Here is a 25,766-nt window from a genome sequence, read left to right as displayed (position 1 = left end):
CTATTGGAGGCTTGGACGCATCATTTGTTTTGAACCAGCAACGGCAGATTCTAATCGGTCGCGTAAGAAAGTGGTTATATGCACAAATGCGTTTCGTGCTATATGGCCCTACATCAGCACTACTGTAATTACCTACGGCACTCGGTCTGCGGCCGAATCACAGCAGTGCTGATGTAGGGCCATATCACACTCTTGCTCGTGTGATATTGCTTATATATATATATATATATATATATATATATATATATATATATATATATATATATATATATATATATATATATTACTCACACTCACCTAAAGATTATTAGGAACACCATATTAATACTGTGTTTGACCCCCTTTCGCCTTCAGAACTGCCTTAATTCTACGCCCGTCTGGCACCAACAACCATGCCACGCTCCAAATTGCTTAAATCACCTTTCTTTCCCATTCTGACATTCAGTTTGGAGTTCAGGAGATTGTCTTGACCAGGACCACACCCCTAAATGCGTTGAAGCAACTGCCGTGTGATTGGTTGATTAGATAATTGCATTAATGAGAAATTGAACAGGTGTTCCTAATAATCCTTTAGGTGAGTGTGTATATATATATATATATTAAAAAAAAACATACACACAAAACACTTTTGCCGTTAATAAACGGCTACATGCCAGCAAATTTACTAGGATATTAATATTTTTACCTTATGGAGAAAAGATACTAAAGAAAATATATTTAATTTTACATGCACACACACACAAATAGTTACTCAAGCTAAACAATCTTTTATGCCAAAGCTTTATTGCTTAAGATTACATAGATATCTGTTTTAATTATTGTACAATACACAATATGGCAAGTAGAATTTACAGCAAGAGCAAATTTCCCAGATAAGTGTGCTGACAAAATGTCTGTCTGTCAGCCTCACAACGCTTCACTCACTCGCAAATGAACAATGTGAACTTTAAGGCTTCCGAATCACCTCCGTTGTTATGTACAAAATTAGTATTGATGCAGGACACATTTTATCTCAATATTTCTCCTCTTTGTGTCACACAGAGGAAAGTATTTTTGAGCTCACAGTGCAAGAACCTAATTTTTCCCATATGAGATACTGTACTGTAATTTTGATAAGGACAATGCCAAGAACTGTGATCTTCAAGATAAACAAAATTACAACGGATCCTACTTGATAGTAAACTTGTGACAAAAGCTGTTGTAAGATAGTAATGTAATTTAATTATATTCACTGTCTGGTTGTGTTAATTAATGTACCATTGGCTTTTCATCATGACACTTTTTCTCAAGGATAGTCATTAGTTCATCAGTCTGTCCAAAATGCAGTGCAGGGGCTGAATGGGTGTTTCACACTCCTTTTGTTATTTTTAATCTCCCCACGTTGCCACTTCTAAAAATCGTCCTCCACCTCATTCAACACTTTGTTGAAATTCACACCTCCAGTCATTTTGTTTGCTCTCCAAAGCACCTCTCTCCACACTCGCACTCTATCTCCCTCCACACCTTCAACCCCTCCATCCTTCATTCTGTCTCTCCCTCTCTCTGGCAGAAATGTGCCATCAGCGTATCCAGATCTCGGCGGTCGGCAGCTGCGTATAGCGAGCTTTCTCCCATCATGCTCAACGCCATGCGCAGGGTGGACCAGATGTTGTCTGACATCACAGTTACTGCTGTACCTGGTCCTCGACCAGCACCTCCCTCTCCATCCCCTGCGGCCTGTCTCTGCAGAGAAAGGGCCTCTAGGAAGTGCTCTACTGCCTCCCTGACAAAGACAAAGGAGAAAAAGCATGAAACATTACAATTTGTGACATGCTCCATCATTTTGAGTCACATAAGTGTTATCAAAGTTCCAATTTCTCCCATTCATTTGCTTAACTGTCTCTGGTGTTGTGCAAGAAAGTCTCTGTTTTTACATTAATACTTAATAATAAATACTTAATACTATTAATACTAAAAGTTATTATGGTTTTACCACAAACTGTTGTCAAGATAAAATCTTTTTAAAGGGTAGTTCAAGAAAAAAATTCTCATTATTCACTCATTCTCTTGCCATGCCATATGTGTGACTTTCTTTGTTCTGCTGAACACAAACAACATTTTTTAGAAGAATATTTCAGCTCTGTTGGTCCATACAATGCAAGTGAATGATCCAAATGGCCAGAAGATCCAAAAAGCACAAAAAGGCAGGACAAAAGTAATCAATACGACTCCAGTGGTTAAATCCATGTGTTCAGAAGTGAAGGATTCTGAACACATGATAGGTGTGGGGAAATTATTATTATTCTACTTTTTTTTTTTAACTCTAAATCTCCACTTTCACTTTACCATTTATCTACTTCTTATGGGTTTCTTTTATGCTGCCTTTAAGTGCATTTTGGACATTCATAGTACAGTTCACCATTCACTTGCATTGTATGGACCAACAGAGCTGAGATATTTAAAAAAATAATCTTTGTTTGTGTTCTGCAGAAGAATACATGTCATGCACATCTGTAATGGCATGAGTAAATGATGAGAGAATTTTCATTTTTAGGTGAACAATTCCTTTAATGTTGACTGTGAGTTTCATGTTAGTGCGTAAAACTCTTTTCTGGATCAAACTTACTCATTGTGACAGAGTAGGTCACATTTACTGTATATTGTGTTACTGTTTTGTGACCTGGTACACATCTTCTATTACTAACCTGTGGGCACCCAGGTTGACACAACTGATGCCCAGGTTATATCGGCTGCGTACAAATCCAGGCTGTAACTCCAGTGCCCTTCTGTAAGCAGCTACTGCCTCCTCCGAGCGGTTCCCATTAGCAAGAGTCGCTCCCAACTTGTTCCACAACAAACAATCCTTCACGTGGGGTTAAGACAAGAAAGAGGAATGTTAATGGGGTTGTTCACACAAAAATGAAAACTCAGTCATCATATACTCACCCTTATGCTGTTCCATTACTTTTTTCCTTTCAGTGAGCAGAAACGGAGCCGTTACAAAGAATGGCATCCTCAGTCACCATTCACATTTATTGATTCTTTTTTTCCATTAAATGGAAGTTACTGAGGGTGTCATTCTGCCTAACAGCTCCTTTATGTTCTATGGAAGAACGAAAGTCATACTGGTTTGGAAAAATGTGAGTGTTAATTACTAAATTAATGAATTTGAATTTTTAGGAGAACTATCAATTAAGTCAGCATGAAACGGAAGTTGCGACCTTCTTTATTGTATTGTGGTATGTGAGCCGTTTCACTCAGATCGACCAAGAAAAAAATTTAGGGCGGGAACTTGATTTTATCCATCCGTTGTTAACTGAATTGTTAATAGTGGGCATTGCATACCGGAATGGAGGCAGGCCTAAATACAAGTTTGCACTTTACGGTTGACAGACACAAACACACACCTTTCCACTGTGCTGCTTGTACCAGAGCCAGTTACCAAAAAAGAACACTTAATAGTGCTGTACATACCAAGATTTCAAATAACTCTAGACACATCCGATTCACATTGTATTCAATAGTGATCACCTCTGGAAGCATTGAGGCATGAAATCTCTCGAACACCACTGCAAATTTGGCGTATTCCTCCACCCTCAAAATATAAATTCAAGCCAGCGTGCCCACAACCAAGGTAGTCTGGAGTAGGGAACAGGATTTTGGAGGAAAACAGCCCAAAATACACCTCTTCATCTCTCCATTAGTTTCTTTGACACAAGGTTTGTTTACATGACAGGCTCAGATTAAAACTGAGCAAGGAAGAGTCTGTCATATTACCGGAAGAGACAGTTATGACATATTGATTAAAGATTACAAGGTCAAAAATTGTATACAATAGCAAATATGTATGGATGAATCATTCACAATAAGACCTATAATAGAATAATAGTCACATATAATAAATTATACAACATCTATTTGGACGATAGACATTGAGAGACTGATGTCTCAGAACATCAGCACTCAGTCGCTTCACAGTCGCTTGTATTTGACCTGATTTCCCATTATCTTCAGCAAGATGATTAACACTACACTTTCTCTGATGCCGAATCACAGCAGTGCTGATATAGGGTCATACAGCACATTTGCTCGTGTGATATTGCATTAATAAATAGGATAAATTTAGATTTCATGCTGACTTTAAGCACAATACTGATGAACAATTTGAATTCATAAGTGTGAATGAGAGTGGACAAACCTGCGGTGTGACAGACAGAGCTGCTGTGAAACAGTCCACAGCCTTGTCATATTCTCCACTCAGGTTGAAGAGAACTCCCAGACCACACTGCAGCTCAGGGTCCACCTGAGTGGGATCAGCAACTGCTGCACTCAAAAACAATGACTGTACTTCATTAAACAGTGCCCTTGGAGGTAAAAGAGAGGTAAAAAAAAAAAAAAAGAGGGGAAAAGAATGAACTGGAAGAGCCTCTAACTTGAATTATTCCTGAGTCATATTCATTTTTATATTCAAATCTGCACTGTCAACTGATTAATGCACAGGACAGTGAACTCAGCTCCCCACAATGTTGTCTGCAGATGAAACTCCACACCTGTGTCTGTGTTAGGTGTAATTTTAGACCACTGCTTGCTTATGATTGAGACAAATGGAAGGCTGTTGCTTGGTTACAATGCCCTGTCCAGTGGATTAGTATGTCTCTGAAGCAGCAATCGCGTAGTAACATATCCGAAGAATGTTTCGTCTGTGTTCACTATAAGTTAAGCACAACCGACTGCATTTCTGGTATAAATAATTTTGCGCTGTGCCTCTCAGTTACTGTAACACACAGTGGACGTTAACAGGAATACATTCCAAAGGGATTTAAATCAGAAATGTGACACTTGTAATTTTGTTAAAGCACACAACCCGTTTATTATTTGACTTGTAAAGTTGTCTAAATCTAAAGTTTTGGGGATGGGATCACTTATCTACAGGGTTGATGCACAATTTTTTTAAAAATAAAATGTAAGAATTTTTAAGACCTTTTTCAAAGACCTGAACAAATAAAATGTATTATTTAGTGGTGGTGGCTTGTGGCTAAAGCACAGGGCTGTTAATCAGAAGGTCAACATGGCCTTAACATTGCTTATCAGTAAAACAGTGTAGGATATATTCAAGTTTAAAATACTGTTTACCACATATATATCACATTAAAATTGGTTTATGTACCATTATATAAAATATACAAATTAGAGGTTGACCAATATTGGATTATGCTGATAAGATATGTTGAATGAAAGGCAATGAATCTGCCAATAGTTTTAAAAATTGGTAGCCTATATTAAATGTTCCTAGTCTTTCCTTAATGTGATGGGAAGGGACAGACAGAGGCAATAAGAGTCCAAATTCAATTCCAGATGCAGTTTATGGTGCAACTAAAATACCAATAACCAGAAAAAAATAAAATAAATAAATTGTATTCTTTTGAAGTTTGATAATCACATTAGGTCATATCACGATTCCTGTCTTTCCACCCCCAAATTTAATACCTATTTAAATGATAATTAAGGCTTTTGTTATATTATTTAAGATATTAAAGACCTTTTATGACCTTACATTTTGAAAAACAGAATTTAAGACTTTTTAAGGATCCGTGGGATCCCTGATCTAGGTGGGATGAACTTCTCCAGCCTAATGCCTATGGGTGAAGTTACCCATGTAGCTTACTGCTTATGTCACATTCCTTTTGTGTATCCCTGAATATATTGTGCAAAAGTTACCAAGTTTACTGGCAGTACGTGGTAATAAAAAGTTGGCGATATTTGGGATATACCTTTCCAAAGACAAGAGCCGTAAGCAATTCTATCATAGTAGTCTAGTGCCAACACAAGTCTTGTGGCTACATTTGAAATGGTGTATAGTTTAATGTTTATTGCCTGGCCCCATGTATTTTCATTGTTAGTGCCTTTCTGTAACAGCTAATTTTTGCTTAAAAAACTACAACTGAGGGATGAGTCAAAATAATGTTCAGAGATAATAAACATTATGCCACAGATGGTGCTGAACACTCCTTTAATGCATTCAAGAATCCTCTTACTCTGGCAGAAGGGATCCAAATCTCTCCCTCTCTTTCTCCTCCCTCACGCCCTCCCTCTCCTTCTCTCGCTCATGCTGCTCCAGGATAGGCCGGTATTTAAGGTTGTGCCTCAACCAATCACGGAGCGTCTCACAGGCCTGTCTGTGCAGTGACTCATTGGTGAAACTCACAGCTAGAGCCATCAGGGCTATTAGATTGTCCTTTTTCAGTTCAATACATCTGAAGGCAAGAGTTGAGACTTGAATTAAAAAGGGAGGGAGCAGTATTTTTAGAACTGAATTGCTTTGCATAGTGAAACTGCAGTAATAATTCTCACCTGCGGAGAGCACTGATAGCAGCAAACTCTTGCTCATTCTCCGCCTGGCAGGTGCCCAGATATTGCCAAGCCTGCAGTAGCGCAAAACACAGTCAGCATTTCGCAAGGCCAAACAAGAAAGCATAACACACAGTAAGAATTGCTTGTAACAAAATCATCAGCTTCTGTATGTAGGGATTGTAGGTATGGGGTTCTGACCAGCTGGTTCTCTGGCTCTCTTTGAACCGCACTCTCAAAGAGACGTACGGCTCCAGGAATGTCCCCTGCCTCCATCCTCCTCACACCCTCAGCTAACGGATCCTCATGGGACAGGTAGGGGTTGTCGTCTTCAAATTGATATCCCTAAAAGAAAAGTAGAGGCCTGTTCACTCAAAGTCTCAAGTTTCACAACGTGAAAGTATAAAGTATTAATTTTACACACAAAGCCTGATGCCAAATTTTTGGACACCAGCTTGTGAACAGTTAAAAATTTACCAAACGTCTGAATAAAAAAAGACACTAGAACAATAATATGGATTTCTAAAATCTTGTGCAGAAAATATGGACTTTGTAAACAGGCCTAATTGTATATATATAAAAAAAAAAATATATATATATATATATATAAAACATCACAATCATGCTGTTGTATTGAATATCAGCATGGCTCTGATTCTGCCACAGGCACACGGACACAGGTAATTCAACGCTGTGCAGTCATTCAAAACAACAGATTGCAAGTGTGATATTGCTTTTAGAAAATCGCTCTATAAACAGACTTATATTGAGAAATTTACATTTTATACATAATATGGCCAGATATTTTGTCTATTTTTGCACTGATAATGAAAACGTTTTCAAAGGTAGGATCAACATAGACTGACAACCTGTCTGGGATGCAGCAAATACAGACAAGTGGAGTGATACCAACGCTGAAGCTCCTAAGTGCAGTTAAATATCCAAATATGTTCAATAACCAAATATCAGCCCTCTTGGAATCCCCCTTGTCCAATCAGATGACAGAATTTAAATGGAACTATTAGATAAACTGTAATACAGCACAGGCTAAATACAGCATTCAGAAAATTAATAAAGGTGGAGGTATCAGTGCTGTAAAAGGGCACAGATATGCATTATCGAGGTACCTTGTCATAAGAGCTGCTAAGCATTTGGTCGAAGTCAGAGAGCCAGGGGTGAGCTTCAGCGTCTCTCTTTGCCATTTCCTCCCACTCCTGCTGGAGTTTCTCCCAGAAATCAACATCACTCTGAACTCACACACACAAGCACCAATTAGTACATGGATTATGCTGAAATCCTTGTGTATGTGTGTAAGAGTGAAGTCTGTCTCACCTCCACTGCTGCTTTGGCCTGTTGGAAATCTGGCCCAGAAGTAGTGAACTCATCTACCCAGGATTCTGCTGATTCTGCCGAAACCTACCGAGCACAGCGACATGCCAGACTGTTAACAGCCTCCATAACACAATACAGAGTCTGCAAATGCTTAAGCACTACTCTTAGGAAAAAAGAACATGAGATTGTGATCAATGAGATTGGGGGAATAAAGAAAGAATGTAAATGGGAAAAAGAAAGATAGGGACAGGGAGGCAGACATCTCACCCTCATTCATCCATCTTTTTTCCCTCTCTATTTAAAATAGCAAGCAATGTTCTCATCTAGAAAGGTACCTTCACTATTGCAGATAGTTGAAGTGTTTTCAAGAGCTGGGCATAATGAAACTTAATGTTTCTTAAGTGTGAACAGGGTATTAGCTCCAATTGCCATGGGTCTTGCTGTACTAATTAGGTTAAAAGCACTATTAAAGGAACATTTTGAATGCTTTAAAGCAATAGTTCACTCAAGAATGAAAATTATGTCATCATTTAGTCACCATCATGTTATTTCAAACCTGTCTGACTTTCTGTCTTATGCAGAATAAAAAAAATAGATGTTTTAAGCAATACCACAGTCCGTCTTATCAATACAATACCAGTGGATAGTGCCTCATTTTAAAGAGGTCATTACATGCCTTTTTATTATTTTAATATGTTCCTTGAGGTTTACCTACAATATTAGTAAAGGTTTTTGCGCACAAACGGTCATATGGTAAGACATGATTAGTTTCCACCCTCATTCTTTGTCAGAAACACTCAGTTTTGGTGCTGCTTCTCCTTTAAGATTCAACAGTAAATAGCCACTGTTAAGATTGTCTCTCTGCTCTTGACTGACCTGCTCTCTACTTGTCATCTGACTGCTCAATGCAACTGGGCGGGTCTACGGAGTTTTATAAAGGTAAAGTAAGAAATGATGTGTTGCTGTGGATTTAGTCAGATGCTACTTTCTACCACAGTGTGACATCACAATGTGGAGGAAGCAGAGAACGAGCCATTTTGACAGCTTGGTTTCAACAAATTATCTTTTTGTTGTGAGGAGAAAGTTTTGAGTTCTGAAACTTAGTGTTTTTACAGTACAATGAACACTTGTATGTCAAAAGATCAAGGAAAGTTTAATTCCTCATGTCATGACATCTTTGAAAGTTTAAAAGTATCATAAAAGAACTAAAACCCAGCATTTTGGGATTTCTAGGTCTCAATGTATCAGGTATTTACAGTAAATGTAAATCAGGTATCTACTAATTGTAGGTACTCACAATTTTTGGTGGTAGTAAACAGGCCCATGTAGCTGCAGACACCATCTGTATGGTGCTCACAGCCTTTGGAAAGGGGCATGAAGTGTCATTCCTTGTTGATTCAGAGTCTTGGTGATGGGACCTTAACAGCTCTTAAGTGGTTATAGGAAAGATATTTGAACTTGGTACTTAAGGATGGGGAGTGGGATGTCTAGGGATGCCTTATTCAGTTTAAGATTTTGCATAATTTCCACTGGTCTCCCTCTAGATTGTTTAGGCATGGTTTAAAAAATATACACAAATGATGATTGTACACATTAACTGTTGCAATACTTTGGCTGGGTAAGCAAAAGTGTAGAAATCAACAATGTTTGTGCATTGTGGGCATTCAAAAACTAAGCTGACATCTTAACAACTGTAATTGCGCATATATAAGATTATATTATTGATCGTATACTGAAAACGATGGGACAAAACACACTGGCATTAAATATTACAAACATAACCCAAAGCGGTAGCTGTCTAGCGTGTTGAGCAGGGATGAGTGGAATTTTCCACGCTAGTGGAAACGTAAACACCTCTGATTGGCCATTGCATTCATGCGCTCAACAGACATGTCTGTGATTTGGAAAAATAATCTTTGTTATTTTATAATGCATCTGAAACCCAATTATGTACTTTTCTTTTTTTATTTACACTTTTCTTTTATTCATTTTCTTGGGGAAAACCTGAAACGAAAAGGTGGTAAAGTTTGATTGTTGACTTGATGTTCCTTGTCCAATTAAGTAAAATAAACAAAAAGGTGGACAGACAGATCTTGGTCTGGCTCTTGGTCTTGGGGATAGATCTTGGTCAGGATATTGAAGGGTCTAGTCTTGGTCTGGGTCTTAGGGGGTCTAGTCTTAGTCTGGATCTGGATCTCGAGGGGTCTAGTCTTGGTCTGGGTCTTAGAGGCTCTGCTCTTGACTACATCTCTGGTATGAACCAGGAACATTTGCCACGATTACACGATCGTTTAAAGTGAAACTGGTGCACTTTGCATTCACTACCAAAGTTCATACTTGTTCATTTATATTTTCTTGGGAGTTTGGCACAAGCCTCTGCTGACTCAGAGCACATCAGAGCTCTCGAGAAGTGCTTCAAAGAAAAACAAAAACAAAAGGTTTCACGCTCTCTTCTGGCAGGAGCTGGTTGACGTCCGCGATACAGCTCAGTGACGCTTGGACTATAAGTTAAATTTCCAATCAAATGACCGTGATCAAAGGGTTGTTTAATAATCACAACAGGCCTACCCAGTGTAGTTGTTTTTATGCACAAAACCCCACAAGTTCTCAAACTTAGAACTTAGCTATGAACAAGCTTTCCTCATAACACTAATGTACACACAATTGATGATAAGAGGTTCACATAAATATTACTTACATTTCAGGTTGCTCACCAAAACAGTATGTCTTCAGAAGACTTGGAATATGATGTACAAGTCACATGGACTTCAATAAAAAATATTAAGCTTTAAAGCAAGATTTAAAACATTAAAACATCTCCTTTGTGTTCCACATGAGAAAGTCATACTGGTTTGGAACCCATGAGGGTGAGTAAATTATGACAGAATGTTTGGGTGAACTAATTCTTTATAATGGAATAACTATTCATTTATTACAGAATGTATTTTGGTCAGCAGGGGCCAATTAAGATAACGTAAATGACAAGACTACAAAAAGGACAAAACTAAATTGCAGGACTACTGCATCCCGGTTGTCAGATGGTAAGGAGTCCTACCTCTCTGGCAATAGTAGCCCATTGCTCTGCATGTTTAGCTTTCATTTTGTCATTCTTCTTTTTGTCCTCTTGGGTTTCCACTTGCACAGTTTCATCCCCTGATTCCAGGAACTGAGCAGCCCATTTCAGACAGAGGGTAGGGAGGGGTATTTATGGACATTGAGGTTTTATTGTGGGATTGTTAAGGATAGCAAGGACATTTTGATATGGATGTAAGTTAAAAGGTGAAAATGTAGGGATCAAGATGTCATGACGATCGTCCATGACAAAAGGAAGAAGGAAATATCACAATTAAACTAGCTCATTTGTACCATGGAATAAAACCAAGATTACTGTTTAGAAACAAGGAACACCTTTCTAGAGCCAGTTTCCCAACATAGTTTAATACTAGTCCTGGACAACTGTGATTTTTCTTTTGGAAAAAAATATTGTGCTTCCCAAACAGCACACTTCTGGATGATTCTACATCATTTTAATGTGCAAGTAGTGCGAGTAGTATGTTAACACTGAAAATGGAACAAAAAGTAGAGCACAAGTACCCGGTGTGGAGGAATGATCTGCCCCTCCAGCTCATCATTGTAGCCCCACATCCTAGGGACGCTCTTCAGCCAGGCTCATGATGGGAGTTGCGTGGGAGAGTGAGAAGAGGTGCATAATATATAAGCCTTGTTTAGTCAGCGGTAAATGAAGCACAACTGATGGAATAATGCTTCATCACCGCTGTCTTTTAAATGCAGAGCGCACCTGTTCTCGGGGAGCCGGCTTCAAATCTCCACGTGTGCACACACTGGCATCCTCGCACACCCAGGACTAGTGCTGGGAGGATTTGGAGCTAGACGAGATGGCGTGCTGTCGGACCTCTTCCTCGTACTTCCGGACATGTTAACGAGTCACCAGGGGTGAACCGCTCACGTTGCCGCCGACGGGCTTGACGTCGGGCCGCCTTCCCCTCACGCTTGCTGCGGGCCTGGGAAGACAGGCTGCCAGTGATGTCGCCGGCCCTCGTGCCGTGGACTTTGGAGGGAGTGCAAGCGGCCGATTGACCCAGCCCGTGCCATCCTATGGACCTACCCCGCCCTTTCACGGAGCTCTGTTTCACTGCGAGGATGCTCCCCCTTTATTATGAACACTATTCCCCCTTGGACACTTTATTATGCCTTTTGGACATTTTACGTTTATTATTATTTTCAATAATGCCTCTCCGAGGCTTGACGCCACACCCACTGTGTCTGTCTCTTGCTCACCCTGCCACACCGGATAAGGCACTTCTTCATCCATCAAGTTTTGCAAGTTGAATACTTTCCAATAACCCCACATTGTGTGAATATGTAAGTTATTTAAGATCCAAGTGTTGAACTAAGGCGATAAAGCTAGCGGCAACACATTGTATGCGTTTTAAATGTCACTTCTGTCGGCAGTTAAATGGCAAATGCTTCAGTGTAGTAAAAATCATTAAGTGTTCCATTTGGGACAGTACTACACTTTGAAAATTCATAAACTAAATGGCTCAGTTCATAGTGTATATTGTAAGCGCATAGTGTATAGTGTGCCATTTGGGACACAATTTAGGTCTAGACTTGGCCTTTATGCAGAAACCAACACCTAAAACAAGTTAAGATATCCAAAGTTGGATTTCTTATGGGTAATTATTTAATACAAAAGGAGTGCACATTGACAAGGATTGATAGTATGCCATGTAGTTTGGGCTAATTTAGCCTAGCAGCTTGAGAAGCCCAGAGATGGCTGCCAGGAGTATTTAGTTGCACCCTTCGCAGTATTTCCTCTATTGGAGGAGCTGGGAGGGGCTCATACCTGGTTGAGGCTGGAGGCCCAGTGCTGTGCCTCCATGGCCTGTGCTTTATCAGTGAGCTCTTTTCCTGTTCTGTCCTCCACAGTCACACTGCCCTCGCCAATCTGCCTAATGAACCGCAGGAACTACACAATAACAACAACAACAACAACAACAGCTATTACACATCTACTGCTAACAGGGAACATAGAGAGGTGTGTGTTCATTGGCAATGCACTGAACACACATGCACACAGTCATGAGTCCACCACTGGCTTCTTCTTGACAGTTGTGTTCAGACACATGTCAACTACAAAGAGAAAGGAAACACAGCCAAAGACAAAACAGTTCCCAAATTACACCATAAAGCATGGGCAGAGTTAAATGAAAAACAGAGAGAAAGCCAAATAGGTGAAGAAATGCCCATGAAAACATAAAAGATGTCACATCACATGATCATCTGCCACAAGTCAAAAATAAACCTAAATAGTAGGGATGGGTATTTTGGTCAATTTGTCTACTTGAGTCCCAAGGACTGAGTCCTAAGTTCTCGTCAAGTACTCGCGGGGCAATAACATGTACATAACTGTATATATAACAACATGCCTGACAAATGTTTTTGGCTGCAGCATTGTGTCTTGTAGTGTATCATCTATTTATAGGCTGTTATAAAACAATCCGTTACAAAATGTACAAAAGATTGTATAATCAAAATAAACTGCATCATATTTTGTTGTTATGTGAAGATTCGTTGCCCAACTCAATGAAAGAATGTGCACAACGCGTGTCTGTCTGTTCTTCCTTCAGGTTACCATAGTAATCCAAGTTTTTTTAGTAGCTGTCTGAACAGTCTATTTTCAAATCACAGATTTTCAACTTCCATTTCGTCGAGATGCATGTGTGTTACGTCACACAAAGATTTCGGCACCCAGGGCAAGGAGGTTTATAGTCAGTGACAAACATTCACTTTTATTAAATAATATCCATTAACGGGTAAAAGTTCTTACATTAAATTATAATAAAACATGTTTAGCAAACGTTTTGCAGGCAGGTTTTGAAAACACTGTTAATTACACTCTCTTTTGATTACCGCAATGATAGCATTGCAGCGTTGTATATTAGTTTGGTTGCTATGAGATGTCTCTGACAATCAATGTACCCCCCACAAATCACAACGTAATCAATCCCAAAATTTTAAATAAGCTCCCTCTTTGACACAGTTTGTGTTTAGTTGTCAGGTAATTGTCAGTGAATTTCAAATTAAGTGAAGTCACATCATGCATTATTACCATCAATCATCGATTTCATGATCAATCATTGCTGCCACGTCCGAGTACCTGAGTACTCGTGCCCATCCCTACTAAATAAAAGGTTAATGCATAGCTTTAACCTGTCTTTTTACTATCCAATTTAGAAGCACAATTTGGAAAATTCAAAAAGCTGCAAGATGTAAATTAAAGATCCATTGAGACCACATTAACACTGTTTTAGTCAAACTAAAGTGATCCCTTGTGACAGATAATTTGTGCAATGTGGAATTGTTGAAAGCAGAGTATATTTATTCTGAAATAATTACACTTGTGTAACTATACACAAGTGTCCAGCAAAATTATCATTATGTTCATAAACTAACAGACCCAAATTCTCATAAACTTATGGTACCTTCACACCCAATGTGTGTGGTTTAGGAGCAATATACAGTACTGCGCAAAAGTCTTTGGCACATTAAATGTTTCACAAAAACATTTGTCTGTAAACAACATTTCAACATTCCCTTTGCAAACAGAATTGAATAGAAGAACAAGAATCCCCACAACAGATGTTATGGCCCCCACAGAGCCCAGATCTAAACATCATTGAGTCTGTCTGGGATTACATGAAGAGACAGGATCAATTGAGACTGAGAACTGTGGCAAGTTCTCAAAGAAGCTTGGAACATCCTATCTGCAACAACCAAGAAAAACTGTGTCCAGGTTTACCTAGGAGAATCGGTGCTGCTTTGAAGGCAAATGTTGTCATTTTTACTTTTTATGTTTTCTTTGTATAACATTAATTGATCAATGAAAACTATTTATGGCATTCATTTTGAAGACATCTTCACTATACAAATATTTTCTAAAGAACCTAAAACGTTTGCACAGTATTGTATGTATATTAGTTTAATACATCTATTTATGTGGTGACTTTGACTAAAGTCCTCCAAAGTGCAGGTCAAAGAACGCTTAAACAATGCAGACCAAAGAAGGAGATCTGCCTCTGTTCTCACCTCTGTGTTTTGTAGTTTAGGGTCATCCACTTTGGCAAGGAGCTCATTTGCAGTTTGCCTTAGTTCTTCCCCTGACTGATATTCTTGTGTCCTGATAAGGTTAAAATATAATAATGGATTCATTAGGATATAATGGCTGGTGGATAGAAGTAACTAATTTTGACATAATAACTTATACTACATCAAACTGTGTAAGATAACAAAGCTTAGTACAATAATAACAAAAAGACATTCCTAATCTTTGTCAATGGTGTACCAACAAAATTTTGATTTTAACTTCTAAAACACAATAAAGACCTTTTTTCAAGGTTAGATCACTCTATAAGGTAAGAACCTTTTCTCTCTCTGAAAAATGTTAACAGCACTATTAACATCTATTCCTCATCTGATATAACATAAGCCCTATTCGGATGGTACTAGTTTTCCCTGAGGTGGTTAGGGAAATTTGTGTTTCACAGATGCATTTTGTGATTTTAATCCTGTCCGAATCTGACAAGTTTTTTTTTTTTCCTCACACAACCTTTGTAATAATGCCAGAGCAAATAAACTAATGTTTTTTTGGATAACTCAAGGGTTCTCTGAGAAATCTATTCCTGTCAAAATGCAAATGTTTGTAATTGCTGAAACAGAGTTCTCACAATGCTTCTCCTGATGTATTTTGATCTATCTGAACTAAGATCGCACTTATGCACGACAAACTTTGCCTGCTGCACGCCTTGTAAAATATAGATTTTTTTTTTTGCCACCCGAAGAAAAAATAAGAAATATCTGTAATAGCCCCTGTAATATCAGCATCAGGTAAGATGCTCAGCTTAATTTCTCAGCTCAGTTACATAATGTTATAATTATATCATTCACATATACTGTAAGTCTTGTTTATTTCAGTGGGTTTATTATAAGCAGGCACTTCTATAAACAAATTTGAAGTATAATTTAAGAGGCTTTTTAAAATAAGTAATTTATTATGTATAATTAATAAAATAAAAATTCAATCAATAAATATATATATTTTTTTTAAATCAGAAGTCATTTTAAATTTAAATGGATAAAGTTTAAAAGCCCACATCTAGAAAACAGTACATGAAATCACAGACATCGGGTGTTGATAATTGTAACTCAGTATAGTTTAAAAATGAATCCTGTCTGAATAGGGCTATATATACATAGTCTAATTTACATATATTATTTTCATGTCATTCTTTCTATATTACTCCATCTCTAATTAAAATAAAATACCATTCTTTGTCTTGTTCTCCACCCCCCAAATCTCCCAGCCACAACTTCTCTTCTGATTGCTCCAGGTACTCTTCTGCCCAGCGGCCAGGGTCTATGAGACAGGGGGAAGGGAATTGAATATGCAGGTATGGTAGAAGATGACAGAAGAAAGAGTGAAGCTATGAGAGAAAACAAAAAGATAGCTGGGCAAAGATGGGCGAAGAACTGTCAGCTCCATCTAATGACATCAAACCCTCACATCTTCAATTAAAATAACGCACTTAAAATGTATATTAACCTGCCACTTCACTGATAAATTCTCTGGTCCAATCAGCATCAGCTGGATCTAAACCAGCTTGCCCAGGTGAAGAGGTGGAGTCAGCACCAGACACAAACTCTGCTGCCCAATCGCCAGACAATGCCAGGGCAGCCACGTCAGGAGCTTGGAATTGGAAAGTTTTATGGTTATTTATGGCACACTAATGAGTGCTGAAATCTGTCTGTCTGTGTTCATGTATGCTACCTCTCTGTGGAGCCTGTCTGTAGCTCTGTTGATCTATCTGCTGCATTTCCTCCAGCAGTTGCCCCATATCAAAACTGTGGGGAGGTCGTTGTGGGCCCTGCAGAAACTCACTCACCAGCTGGATTTAAAAAAAACAGCAGACCATTATTACAGTATGAACACAGAACAGGACCACAGACCTTTCGGGTATACTCAGACTGAACGTGTTCTTGCACTTAAAAAGCAAGACACAGAACACAGGTGTCTTGAGATGTGTTTTTTAACCCAACACGTAGTCTAAAAAATGCTTTAAAAAAAGACAGAAAGACATGGCGATATGGTCAAAGACATCCATCTAGGCCATGTTTACATGGAAGAACATTTCAAATCAGGACGGATGCAAAAACCCATTCGGTGAGAACGGCCACTAAGACCTCCATCACAATAACACAAACTGAGCAGATGAAAATAAAACAAGGCATAAGAATACACTTTGATACATGATAAGGCCAAAATACCCACCTCCTCTTCAGAGGCTATTTCAATTGGAGTAGGAGGAATCTATGGAAAAAAATAGAGAGTATAAAGAAAGACAGAAAAATAAATAGAAGTGTCAAAATAGCTGAGCAACATTATTGCTCTGGCTCCATGATATCTGGGTTCCAGTGAACCAAGGTACATGAAAATAATTCAACAGTGTTATGGGAATGTGTAAACTAAAGTGAAGTTTTTGAGAGGCGTTGATGCATCATTTGGTTGGAACCAGCAATGGAAGATTCTGATCCGTCGCATAAGAAAGTAGTTACATGAACAAATGCGCTTTTTTTGTGACCGTCCTCAGTTTTTCCAGATTTTTAATTGTAACTTCAACACCGACCAATCGTGTTATATGGCCCTAAATCAGCACTGCTGTGATTATCTACGGCACTCGTGCCTTCGGCCGAATCACAGTAGTGCTGATGTAGGGCCATATCGCACTCTTGCTCATATATATATATATATATATATATATAGAGAGAGAGAGAGAGAGAGAGAGATATTGGGACATCGACACAATTCTAATCTTTTTGGCTCTATACACCACCACAGTGACAGCTCTTTGGATCTCATATTGAGAGTTGAAAGCAACAGATTCCAAATGCAAATAGCACACTTGAAATGAACTCTGGACCTTTTATCTGCTCCTTGTAAATGGGATAATGAGGGAATAACACACACCTGGTCATGGAACAGCTGAGCAGCCAATTGTCCCATTACTTTTGGTCAAGTGGGAGGCACATATACAAACTGTTGTAATTCCTACACCGTTCACCTGATTTGGATGTAAATACCCTCAAATTACAGCTGAAAGTCTGCAGTTAAAGCACATCTTGTTCGTTTCATTTCAAATCCATTGTGGTGGTGTATAGAGCCAAAAAGATTAGAATTGTGTCGCTGTCCCAATATTTATGGACCTGACTGTATGTATGTATATATATATATATATATATATATATATATATATATATATATATATATATATATATATATATATATATATACACATACATACATACATACACACAGTTGAAGCCAGAAGTTTACATACACCTTAGCAAAATACATTTAAGCTTAGTTTTTCACAATTCCTGACATTTAATCGTAGAAAGCTTTTCCTGTCTTAGGTCAGTTAGGATCACTATATTTTAAGAATGTGAAATGTCAGAATAATATTAGAGAGAATTTATTTAAGTTTTAATTGCTATCATCACATTCCCAGTGGGTCAGAAGTTTACATACATTTTATTATTATATGGAAGCATTTTGCAACATCTTTGGAGGTATGCTTGGGGGTCATTGTCCATTTGGAAGACCCACTTGTGAAAGAGCTTTAACTTCCTGGCTGATGTCTTGAGATGTTGCTTCAATATATTCACATAATTTTCCTTCCTCATGATGCCATCTATTTTGTGAAGTACTCTGGCTTTTTTATGGTGGTTTTGGAGCAGTGGCTTCTTCCTTGCTGAGCAGCCTTTCAGATATGTCGATATAGGACTCATTTTACTGTGGATATAGATACTTGTCTCCAGCATCTTCACAAGGTCCTTTGCTGTTGTTCTGGGAATTATTTGCACTTTTCGCACCAAACTACATTCAACTCAAGGAGACTGAATGCATCTCCTTTCTGAGCTGTGTTCCCATGGTGTTTATACTTGCATACTATTGTTTGTACAGATGAACGTGGTACCTTCAGGAATTTGGAAATTGCTCCCAAGCATGAACCAGACTTGTGGATGTCCAAATTCTTTTTGGCTGATTTCTTTTGATTTTCCCATGATACTGAGCAAAGAGAGTTTGAAGGAAGGCCTTAAAATACATCCACAGGTACACCTCTAATTCTCCTATCAGAAGCTCATTGGCTAATTGCCTAAAGGCTTGACATAATTTTCTGGAATTTTCAAAGCTGCTTAAAGGCACAGTTAACTTAGTATATGTAAACGTGTGACCCACTGGAATTGTGATATAGTCAATTAAAAGTCTGTAAACAATTGTTGGAAAAATTACACATGTAATTTTTCAACAAGTAGCTGTCCTAAACAACCTGCCAAAACAAAAGTTTGCTAATATTAAATCTGTGGAGTGGTTTAAAAATGTGTTTTAATGACTTCAACCTAAGTGTATGGGATAATCCATGGCTAGGTGTGCGTTAAATAATTTTAAACACACGATGTGGAGCCACCCAAGCATTTAAAGTGCATTTTAAATTATTTAACGCACACCTAGCCATGGATTATCCAGCTTATACCATGGTCACTTGCCAGAATTGATTAGTTACTGCTGTAATATATTTCTTGCAGCATACATTTTTACAGGAAGAATAAAAAAATAACGATTAATTTTATCTAAGGGCTGTTAGATCTGCAGCTCCGCCTGTTCTAAATCAGATGCAGAGAAAAAGAAGTGTGACCACACACATGGTCAAAACTGTGAATTTAAATGCACAATCCAGAAACAATATCCACAGAATATAGAGGAGTTCCAAAGAAAATGTATGATTTCATTTTTATTCATTGTCATTTTCACATTAATGTGGATAAACTGACATTACAAACGTGGCAGTGAAAGTAACAGTGACAGGGTCTCTTGTGGATAGTCTTCAGCAAATAACATACACAATGCATTACATTACGCACTTAAAATGTATATTAACCTGCCACTTCACTGATAAATTATCTGGTCCAATCAGCATCAGCTGGATCTAAACCAGCTTGTCCAGGAGAAGAGGTGGATTCAGCACCAGACACAAACTCTGCTTTGCATTACGCTTTGCCGGACAGCGAAAGATGAATTTCATAGGTCCTGATTTTCAATTGTGATAGTTTACTCTGCTTGCTCTGTAATGTTATATTGCTATGGTTACAAGCAGCGCATTAATATCGAACGGTGACTAAAACTGACTGGAACTACCAGTGCATTCACTGGTTTGAACTGCACGCATTCCAGCCAATCAGAATCGAGTATTAAAACAGACCATGGTGTGTGTGTATGTATGTATGCACACACACACACACACACACACACACACACACACACACTTGAAGTCACAAGTTTACATACACTTAGGCTGAAGTCATTAAAAAAATTATTTAACTACTCCACAGCTTTCATATTAGCAAACTATTGTTTACACAGATAATTGCACTGATTTGCACACAATGGGGGAAAACACAGAAGAAAATAATGATGAGGCAGCGGTTCGGGAGATGTTGGTGATGTTTACATTTAATAATTTTTTTAGAGAGAGTAAAAAATGTATTTAGAAGAAACTGAAAAAGAAAGATATTGAAGGACAAGATGCATCGTGAATCGCAAATCAATCACATAACAACAGCAAAGGACCTTGTGAAGATGTTGGGGGAAACAGGTATGCAAGTACCTATATCCACAGTAAAATTAGTCCTAAATCTACATAACCGGAAAGGCTCCTCAGCAAGGAAGAAACCACTGCTCCAAAACCGCCATAAAAAGCCAGACTACAGTTTGCAAGTGCACATGGGGACAAAGATCTTACTTTTTGGAGAAATGTTCTCTGGTCTGATGAAGCAAAAATGTAACTCTTTGGCCATAATTACCATCATTATGTTTGGAGGAAAAATGGTGAGGATTGCAAGCCGAAGAACACATCCCAACTGTGTTAGGATAGGGCATAGCGAGGAAGGAAAATTATGAGGATATATTGAAGGAATTTAAAGCTTGTTCGAAAATGGGTCTTCCACATAGGCAATGACCCCAAGCATACCTACAAAGTTGAGGCAAAATAGCTTAAGGACTAGAGGTCGACCGATTAATCGGCCGATTTTTTGCATTTTTAACATAATCGGCATCGGCCAATATCCAAGTATATCAAGCCGATTATTAGGCAGGCGCATCTGTGGGCAGCCTAGTGTTGTTGTGGAACACGTGTTCGACGCACGCTGCCCCTAGAGTAATTTTCCAGCAGAGTGAGCAGACCTCATCCAGTGCCTAAGGAAGGAGCTAAGTTCCTTGGAGAAAACAGTAAGGGTTAAATTTGTATAACTTCTTTAGATTTAATTAAAAACTTTTGATATGTTACTGCCAACTTCAAGAAAAAACGTGACAAACGCGATAGGTGACATGACGTTCGGCTACTTTGGATATTGATAGCGTAGTTGAAGTTGCATTATCACAGCAGAAGGGTGGCTATCATGTCACAATAAGCAAGCAAGAATTTTGCAATTACAGACAGTGAATCTGAGACTTTTATTTGTTCTGTTTGTGTGTCTTATATTTGAGAGGGTTGTCACTCAATGCAGATAAATAAGTAATAAAAATATACCAACACACTATAGGCTATTGAAGGACTGGCTTTGGTAAGCTCGGACATTATCGGTTCTGCTGTCGGTACTGGAGAAATTAAGAAAATACATACTTTATTGCTATAAAGAGAAAGTTATTTTATCTCGCCAGCCATTTCTATGTATAATAATATGAAACCATTTGTCTGTGATGCAATTTAGCTATTCGCAGTCAGAGAGAGAGAGAGAGAGAGAGAGAGAGAGAGAGAGAGAGAGAACTCGCTCACGCGGTGCTACAGCGAGCAAAACACAGCCCTGCTTAATGAGTGACAGAACTAAACATTCAAACGTAGCCTGGTTTAGATCTGTGATTATTAGTCTGATTTTATTTTAGATTTCACCTTCCAAAGATTATAAAAAGAATATTTATACATAAGCCGCATTCTGTCTAGCACAACTTCCTTCCCTTCACAGCGGTGCACTGACATTTCTCCCTAAAACTCAAACTTAACGTCAGAATCAGCACGATCGGTGATTGTTGTAAAATGCAGTCTAGCTACTGTTGCTAAATTGCGGGACGCGTTTAATAATAAAAAGAGCGCAAGAGATACCGTTCCCAAGGCGGCGCGCGCTCCGAAACACACCGCAGAGACAAGCAAACTATAGACTACTTTGGGTTTCATGCGTCTAAACGATCAAATATACACAAAAATATGTCAAAACGACCGGCTTGGAGATTCACTTAAACACAGTTTATGTCTTAAATGGACGTATTTATGGAAATAGTTGGGAGAAAATATGCTGCATCAGGAGCCTATTAGATCTGAACTCAGTCTTAAAGGGGAAGCTGTCTATTAAACATGTGACCATTGAGCCATTACTGCGAATCAAACTACAAAAGGCAAAGAGAAAAATCACTTATAGCTCTTGAATGAATAACTTCTGCATTAATGAGCATTAATCTGCATTAATCTATCTATGATAAACTATGCAGTGTTATTTTACAATTGATTACTTTATTAGATTTCTTTTTAGACCACACCTGAACAGTAATGTTAGTAGACCTTACTGAAATTAAATCACTGTGCCTACTGCCTATATAACGTTTATCTTTGTGTAATATATATATATATATATAAACAAAAAGAACCGTTAAGAATACCGTTAAAGTACCGGATCAATAAGCCGTATCTGTAAGAGTAGTAATACCATTAAAACCTTAACGATACCCATCCCTAGTTATGCCTGTGCTTCTCGTGGATGCTCTGAATATTGGATTACGTGTCTGGATTGCCCTTTAATTAAAGCTGCATTTGGATCTCAACCTTCGTGTCTCAGAGCAGTTTGTAACACCTGCTTTGTTTATTTAATATATTTGTTATACATTATTTATAAAATATGTTTTTACATTTGTACACTTAAAATTAAAAATGTATAGTGCAGATTGGTCAAGTGTTCAATAAATGTATTTGTTGAGAAATTTTGTCTATCTTAAGTAATTATTTGTGTTACATTTTATCTTTCAAATAAAAGGTTCAAATAAGAGGTTAAAAACAAGCACATATCGGCCAAATATCGGCCAAAATAAATCGGCAGCATTAATCGGCCATCGGCCGACCCGGATTTCAAAAGATCGGCATAGGCATCGGCCTGAAAAAACCAATATCGGTCGACCTCTATTAAGGACAACAAAGTCAAGGTATTGGAGTGGCCATCACAATGGGACAAAATTCCAGCAGCTTATTGTGAGAAGCTTGTGGGAGGCTACACAAAATATTTGACCCAAGTTAAACAATTTAAAGGCAATGCTACCAAATACGAACAAAGTGCATGTAAACTTCTGACCCACTGGGAACTATTATTCTTACATTTCACATTCTTTTTTCTTTTTTAAATTTTCTCCCCAGTTTGGAATGCCCAATTCCCAATGCACTCCAAGTCCTCATGGTGGCATCAATCTGGGTGGCGGAGGATAAATCTCAGTTGCCTCCGTTTCTGAGACCGTCAACCTGCGCATCTTATCACGTGGCTTGTTGAGCGCATTACCGCGGAAACAAAGCAGGTGAGGAGGCTTCACACCATCCACCATGGCATCCGCGCACAACTCACCACGTGCCCCACTGAGAATGAACCACATTATAGTGACCACAAGGAGGTTACCCCATGAGACTCTACCCTCCCTAGCAACTGGGCCAATTTGGTTGCTTAGGAGACCTTGCTGGAGTCACTCTGCACACCTTTGGATTTGAACTTGTGAACTCCAAGGGTGGTAGTCAGCGTCTTTACTCGCTGAGCTACCCAGGCCCTGACATTTCACATTCTTCAAATAAAGTAGTGATCCTAACTGACCTAACAGGGAATGTTTTCTATGAATAAATATCAGGAATTTTGAAAAACTGAGTTTAAATGTATTTGGCTAAGTTGTATGTAAACTTAAACTTTATAAAGTATTACATACATATATATTTTTTAATGAATAAAACATTTGGTAGCTTACAGTGGGTGTTGATCGGTGTCTCCAAGCCCCTCCCTCTTGGGTCACGTGACCAGTCAGTTTCATGAGGGGATTGGCTCCCCCACATTCTGCTTCAATTAACTCCCGCATCGCCATGGCAATACACAGTCAGGCTGGATTTGAAAACTTGAGATATCTATAAGAAAATTCAATATATTAATTTGGTGGTATGCTGTTTTAAAAGCAACAATAGTAAAGTGGTTAAAGGTCTGGTCTGGACTGGATAACCATAGACACCCCCAAAAAAGGTACTTAACGAGCACAGTTTTCTTTCCTGTGTTGACATATTTTGTATTAAAATGTAAAGTTTGTGTGGAGTGGAAGATATTAAAGAGCTTGTCTCTCTTAAAACAAAGGCCAACAGCCTTTAGTTACATCACCACAATGACTTGCTACTCTTTTGAAGGTTGTTTTAGGGGGAGGGAAAATCTTAATCTAGAGAGTTTTTGGTCCAATATCCTTTAAGAGAAAAACTGTACAATTTCAAAAAAAAAATTACAATTAAAAATGTTTAAATAAAAAGGACAGCATCTGTCTTGATTGTTGCACTAGCCATAAATATAAACCATTCCTTCTATGAAAGTTTTGTATGAACATCTATTTAAGTGCCACCTTACTTGCCATGAACAAAAACCTCTCCAACCTGAACAGGGACTATAAGACACTGAATCATCAGCTTATCCCACTCTGATAAATCCTGAGCTGCCTTTCCACTGGCATAAACATATGCTTCATAAGCTTATCCAAGCTAGGATTACTTACATATCAGAGTTCCTGAAAACAACAATACACTTTATTACTGTCCTTATGCAACAGACCCAGAAATGCAATTTAAAGGGTTGTTGTTGTCTTATTATGGGTGATGAACCTGCTTCACTCACGTGTCACACTTGATGAAAAAAAAATAAATGAGGAAAATATTAACTGAATAATAATCTGTCTGATGCCCCTTGTGCATTTGTGCACTGAGACTACAACATGTCAGACATAATGAGCACGTCTACTCTGATCATTGCAAACACCATAAAGCTTCTGGCTTCTGTCTACTGTCAGTTTGAGTTCTTAATAGTGCAGCATAGACATATGACAGAGCACAAGTATCAGTTTCTTGAAATGGAAATGACAGTTACACATCCTAACGTACCCAAACAACAACCGGTTAGCTATTCACAGTGATGTGTGTGCAGTAGCCACTAATTATTATCCTGAAGACCGCAGATAGTCAACTTTGCTGCAGGGTGAAAGAAAATACACTTAGCTTACAAGCTACATAAACTCCTCTCGCTCACCTGCACAGGCGAAGTGGTCACCTCTCCTCTCCTCTCTTTCCCCTTTTATCCGGACAATAATGTCGTTTTATACTGAGACAAAACACGACAGACTCCAGCGGTTTTCCAGAATACCAGGTTAACGGCCTACTGGTTGTGGGCACATGACGTGTAAATGCTCCGCTGGTGACCGTCCTGTATTTATTTACATTTCCCCGTGTGGCCCACTGAAACAGGAGTGAACCAGCCACACGAATTCAGCACACTACGCTCCGGCTATTCACCAACGCGACTTGCGTAAAGACCAACGACAAACGCTTTGAATTGTGCTGCGACTCGCGCAATAGTAGTATCCGGAGCGAGATGTGCGTTTTGGTTACGTCAAATTCCTAAAGTGACAGCGCGTGATTTGGCTTGAGTGACAGGGTGATAAGCTATTGTTTCAACATCCACATTTTTAATTATATTTAAACGAAATGTACTTTAAAGTATTTTGTGCAATAAGCAACACAAAGAAAAAAATCACAAAGAAATACAATTTCGCACGCCACCAAAGGAATCAAAGGCCATCAAATAGGCTACATAGCCTACACTTGTCATTTATATTCGAAACATTTCACATCGTTGCTGTAGCAGCCCCATGTGTTACTTGTGCAGCTAAATAATCGCATTATGAACAAATATCTAATTTGTAAATTGTA

General features: G+C 38.5%; 1 protein-coding gene across 3 annotated transcripts; it reads right to left on the bottom strand.

The window, feature by feature from the left end:
- Window positions 1-775: 775 nt before the first annotated feature.
- LOC127658140 (peroxisomal targeting signal 1 receptor-like) lies at window positions 776-25,363 on the bottom strand. 3 transcript variants are annotated; one of them, XM_052147258.1, is made up of 17 exons: window positions 25,087-25,363; window positions 23,780-23,933; window positions 17,009-17,047; window positions 16,508-16,625; window positions 16,283-16,426; window positions 16,006-16,096; window positions 14,770-14,860; window positions 12,527-12,649; window positions 10,715-10,825; window positions 7,660-7,743; window positions 7,455-7,574; window positions 6,529-6,672; window positions 6,331-6,401; window positions 6,015-6,233; window positions 4,178-4,343; window positions 2,685-2,842; window positions 776-1,762 (listed from the first exon to the last, which is right to left on the bottom strand). In XM_052147258.1, the coding sequence occupies exons 2-17, from the start codon at window positions 23,891-23,893 to the stop codon at window positions 1,522-1,524; spliced, it is 2,034 nt and encodes a 677-aa protein (XP_052003218.1). In that variant the 5' UTR covers window positions 23,894-23,933; window positions 25,087-25,363; the 3' UTR covers window positions 776-1,521. The 3 variants fall into 3 exon arrangements, with proteins under 3 accessions (XP_052003218.1, XP_052003219.1, XP_052003220.1); XM_052147259.1 differs by lacking the exon at window positions 10,715-10,825 and having other exon boundaries at window positions 25,087-25,361; XM_052147260.1 differs by lacking the exons at window positions 10,715-10,825; window positions 12,527-12,649 and having other exon boundaries at window positions 25,087-25,359.
- Window positions 25,364-25,766: the final 403 nt, after the last annotated feature.

The sequence above is a fragment of the Xyrauchen texanus genome, chromosome 17, assembly GCF_025860055.1.
Source record: "Xyrauchen texanus isolate HMW12.3.18 chromosome 17, RBS_HiC_50CHRs, whole genome shotgun sequence".
Classification (NCBI taxonomy): domain Eukaryota; kingdom Metazoa; phylum Chordata; class Actinopteri; order Cypriniformes; family Catostomidae; genus Xyrauchen; species Xyrauchen texanus.
This window is presented reverse-complemented; position numbering and strand designations above follow the sequence as displayed.